A 5,344-nucleotide genomic window follows, 5' to 3' on the forward strand; every position below is an offset into this window, starting at 1 on the left:
AGCGGTAACCTATTCATTGTGTACTGTAATTTCCGTAACTAAGCGCGGCCCCCTTAAGAGACGATTGGACTGGGGAGCTGTGATGTAGGGGAAGCAAGTAGGAAGAATGGGAGAACGGGCGAGATAGCGAGCGAATGTCGCGGCAGCCGGCTGTTATTTTGTTCTAGTTTTTCTTTATTCTTGTTGCCAAATAAAGTGGGTAAGCCAATACCGACTCCTCTCCTTCTTCCCCCCATCTGGGGAATTACAGTATTTTGAATTGGACTTTTCGGCGAAAGTGAGCGGTGGACGGCCGTCCTGGATGGAACGGCAAGTTTGAATGAATTTGTGCCGAGCGTCGGGGCCCAAAATAGAGCCTTGCTGTATTTTCAGAGCGCCGTCGCGCTAACTTCAATATCATCCAATAGCAGAGTGTCAGACGTACTTATATCTGTGCTATCAAGCTGTTTCGGCGAACGGATACACACAATCATGACTTACAAAACCTTGATAAATGCACTTTTTTCAAGTTTGGTGAGCTCTGGGACACTAGAAAAATGACTGTCATACATACTTCTCCTTGCTAAGCTAAATGCTAGCTCTATGTGTGTTTATGTGGAAATGTAGTTCAAGTACAACAAAAAAACACTTCACCTTCTCAACAAAACGAGTAAAACTCTTTACACGGTGTAACGGTCACTTCTGTGATCCTCTTTGTTCCTTAGGACATCCACCACACGGTGGCGCCGCTTTATGTTCACTTTCTTCTTCAGTTGCTACCTACTTTTTGGGGAGTCAAGTGTGATCATGTGTGCGTGGTCCGTTGCACTCCCGAGTGACGAGTGGTTGAGCTGCATTTATTTTTATTTTTTTTGTGTATTAACAGTGCATCAGTGGAAGTCTGCCCTCCTTTTTTACTTTTTACGCACTCATCCTGCCCTGCCACACGTTACAAATGACGCCTGAACATTTTTTCCCTGGACCTCAGTCAAGTTTTGGATCCGAGAATGACTTTGTCTGCCTCACGTGGATGGTTGTTGGCGATCCCTGTGCCTCTGAGGATCGGAGTTTTCCCGACCGCGGCAGCGACATTGAAGTGAGAGGGGTCCATCTATTTCCTGGATGTGATGGTCCGACTGCTGTTTCAACATCGGCTTGGGATCCGTAAATTTCATGGATGTGCGAGGCGATACGACCTCAGGCCCAGACGTTGCCCCAGAATGGTGTCTGGTTGGGCTAATCGTAAATCGACCACTGTCTTTCACACTGACAGACTTGACCTGGAGCAGGGGTCGTGTTAACCGAATATTTTCCGTCGTTGACCGATTTTTTAAAACGGTGACGGAAAAAACTGAAGTCCATCCGTCATTTTGACCGGTTGCAATTCACACCCCAGACCACAGGGTGGCGAGTGAGCTTATTAATTAGCTATTTTCTCTCTTGATGCATGACGTCGTTGGCCTTACTCTGAAAAAATGTCAAGGCAACTGAGTGTCCGAAGTTTCTTCAAAAAGCCCCAAAACGACGATGGTGTTGATAAAAGAGGTGAAAAAACAGGGACTGCACAAGCGGGCACCCAATTCAAGTCCATGCGCACCAGGAGGAAAGTGTGAGACTACGTTCAGGCCACAGCAGGTGAACTGTTAATTTCATTGTTCCATATGCTACATATGGTAGGCTACCTACCTAATGGGGACCACTGTCAGCTGTTTTTGTCACTGCGGAGAAAAAGTTACATATTCATCTGCTTGATGTGTGATGGCACGGTGTGGATTCTCTGTTAAGCTTGTTCGGACAGAATATTAATTTAAAGTGAATGAAAACTCAATACTGTTGAATATGTTGAAGCGGTATGCAATGTTAAGAGTCTTGTTAGCTGTAGGGGCACTATCCTATTCCCCTCACTATCCACTCGCGGGGGCCTGCGCTCGTCAGTAACGATTCTTATTCTCGCTATATGATTATACAACTTTAACATTTGTTAATAATACGCTCTGTGTGTAGTATCATCCATCGCTTTTCCTTTTTAAATGGACACTTATAAGCGAACGCAAGAAGTAACAACGGGAACATTTTTAAACAGGCATTTCACGGGAGAGCATTTCGACTCTTCGGCCAATCATATAGACCCTACCCACGTGACGTCACAACTCCTTCCTCCTGACTGGTGCCGCCCAATTGTCCGTCAACATATCATGTTTACCTGTTACGGCTACGTACATTCCTCCTATTTACGACGTGTTTTTCTGCTCGTTAACATTAATAATCAAAATGGTGAAGGCGTGTGTGGCGGTCGGTTGCAATAACAGAGAAGATAGACGGAGAAGACGGAGAGACTTGAAGTTCTACCGAATTCCGAGAGACCCGGAGAGAAGAGAGCGAGATGGGCTGCTGCAATTCGACGAGAAAACTGGGCTCCAAACGATTACCACAGATTATGTAGTAGTCATTTTATATCTGGTAAGATGCATTTAATATATATTTAGAGGGTTTTGGGCTGACAAATAACCACAATTAAGATCATTGCTAGGCTAATCGCCGACAACATACACGTATGTATGTAGTGAGAGTGCTATCGCTAAACCATATAAACATTAAAAGCCCTAACTCCATTGACAAACGACATGAAATACATTAGACTTGACAGTGGATGTTAGCAATAACAAAAGATTTTGAATTGAAAATTTCGTAACTCACCTTTCCAAGCACAAGATAGATTCCTGCCGAATTTTCGTGGACGAGGACCTGTTTCACCCAACCAGCAACGAAGTATTTATAAGCCTCCAAGCTCTTAAAGTTTTTCAAACTTTCGTGAGAATAGGCTGATTTTGTGTGGACAGGATAGTTGGCCAGTTCAGGGTAGCTAGCAGATGTCAGGCAAATACGGCGGAGACAGCGGGTCGAAAAACATCGATTTAGGCATCAAATATGGATCTGGCGAATGGATAAACTGAAGCTTTTCCACATAACGCCTTTTATGCAACGCATCAAGTGAGTTTACGGCATCCGAAAGCACCGGGTCTTCCATGAAATGCATTATAAATTGCTTGATCAATTGAGACCATTGATAATACAGACACAAAATGACAGACAAGGGGGCGGAACCATACAGCGAGCACGTGATTTTGTGACGTCAGTGGGTAGGGTCTATAGCGAGAGCGAGTGGATAGTCAGGGGACCGCGCGCGGCTCTTAAGTGTCTCTGTCACGTGACTGTCGTAGCCGGTGTAGGCGCTTGAACCTACACCGGTAACGCGCTCGGCCAAATGGACACACAAGTACGGAAGGTGAATTATGCCAAACAAAGGGTCACCACAATGTCATTATCATCATTTTAAAAATTTAAGTGACGGGTAAAAATAGAGTATGACCGGATTTTTATGACCCTGTCAGTCAAAATGACAGACAACGAAAAAGTCGAGCGCAACCTCTGACCTGGAGAAAGCCATTTCTGGCCGTTGGCCATGTTTTGCGCTGCTCTTTTTTGTCATGTGTTGATTTGGTTACCATATTTCCCCATGTTTGTTGTTGAAGTTGAGGTTCATGTTTTTCAAAGCTTTTGAAGTTCAAAAAGAAAAAAAAAAAGACCGTGCATTAATTTTTTTAATTTTTCAAGTGTGATCATGTGTGCGTGGTCCGTTGCACTCCCGAGTGACGAGTGGTTAAGCTAGATTTATCTATTTTTTGTGTATTAAAAATGCATAAGTGGAAGTCTGCTCCCTTTTTTACTTTTTATGCACTCAGCCTGCCCTGCCACGCATTACAACAGCTCCTAGAATTTCCACCAACTCCTTGAAATGGGTCTGTTAACAGAAGGACTATTATTGTTGTGGTAATGTAGTACGCATTAGGGCCAAATAAAAGGAAAAAGAAGGACTACGACATGTAAATCCTACTATTGCTACAAGAAAAAAAGTTGTATTATTATGTAGGGTAACGTAGCTGCAATCAGCTACGCATTTTACGTACATGTACCGTAGTTTAGAGCTACGACATTAGCCTGGCTAATGAAATATTTCAGATAGATCTTTGTTGTGGTTCTTCTTGGGGGAAAAAAATTTTCAATTGTCATGGTATGACGCAATTTCGCCGTGGCACGACATGGTGAGGCTGTCCGACTCCGATACAGTCCACCACCACAGCTTCAAAAAATCCCAGGGGAAACCCTGAATAAGAATGTCAAAGAAGATTTGACACCAAAAATGTCGACTTATTTGTGAATATTTATTTTGATTGGTAAGAGGTCGAGGGTTGTGCCTAATTAGGTCAAAGGTCGAGTTGTCGGGTCAAATGTCAAGTACATGACATACATGTCATCAACATTATGTACTGAAAATGTTATTAAAATAATAATAATAATTGACTGAGATATAGCTTAAAACATCCAGAGCCCGCTATAATTCATTCTTATTTGATCACAAAAAATTAATGTGGTTTATCATTGTGTCAATGGGCTAATTATAAGTGCACTTTTCCCCCTATAATTTTCTTTGTTTGGAATTTTTTAATGAAGCAAAATGACGTAATGTGTCACTGAGCCCTTGTAGGATTCAAGCTAAAATTTATGAAAAAGATGACTAATTTTTTCCCCCAATTGCCTACTTTAGTAGGCCTCCGCTAAGTATGTTAAAAACACGCACTTACTTGCCACCCCCAATTTTCGATTCATTAAATACATTTGTAATTTATTATTAATTACAATTACCTGAGATGTCTTCAGTTGTGGTGCGGTTGCCATATCTTCTGTGAAAACGAACCCAGGCAGAAACGGAAAGGAAAAATTAAGATTTTAATGCTGGATTTTACAATGGTTTAGCTCATGAATTAGCTAGCACTTGAGCTAGGTAGTTATCGCAGCAAGAACCGAAAAAAAAAACCAAGGCTTCAGTGTGAGCCAGAAAGTTTATATTTAGCCTTAAGTCACACTCTGAACTTAAATATATCGCAATTTTACGAGGATGTAGACTTTATTTAGTTGAAAACGACTGAAAATTGCTAAACTAACCGCGGAATCAGACAACCGCTCACGTTACGTTTGATTGAGAGCTGGCACATTCAACAAGTAGCCAATCAAAAGCAAGAGGGGGCGTTCAACAACGTACACATACATTAGGTAAGTAAGTAAATAAATAAATAAATCACATTGTCAGGCATTTAATTTAACTGAACGAGACCATAAAATTATGAGTTTCTTTCTTTCTTTTTTCATCAAAGCGAAACATCGTTAAATTATTACGTTAATAATAGAAAGCATCGCGCGGTTTAGCCAACAGATTTAACATGACCATCCAATTGGACAACGACGCTGTCAATCATCAAAGCCTCACAAATATTGATTTACCATTGGCTACTGTATGTGCCCTTCA

The 5,344-nt window shown here is 41.9% G+C and overlaps 1 protein-coding gene across 4 annotated transcripts in view; it reads right to left on the reverse strand.

Moving 5' to 3' along the window:
- The window catches only part of hormad1 (HORMA domain containing 1), a 33,488-nt gene extending 28,395 nt beyond the window's left edge, over positions 1–5,093 (reverse strand). For 2 of the 4 annotated variants that reach the window (XM_057834745.1, XM_057834744.1), the window contains exon 1: positions 4,684–5,092. In XM_057834745.1, the coding sequence (XP_057690728.1) occupies positions 4,684–4,716 (33 nt within the window). In that variant the 5' untranslated portion in view covers positions 4,717–5,092. Of the gene's footprint in view, positions 1–4,683 lie in introns of all 4 variants that reach the window. The other 2 variants (XM_057834742.1, XM_057834743.1) reach the window with 2 other exon arrangements.
- Between the last annotated feature and the right edge of the window lie 251 nt (positions 5,094–5,344).

This window comes from Corythoichthys intestinalis, chromosome 4 (genome assembly GCF_030265065.1).
Source record: "Corythoichthys intestinalis isolate RoL2023-P3 chromosome 4, ASM3026506v1, whole genome shotgun sequence".
Taxonomy (NCBI): domain Eukaryota; kingdom Metazoa; phylum Chordata; class Actinopteri; order Syngnathiformes; family Syngnathidae; genus Corythoichthys; species Corythoichthys intestinalis.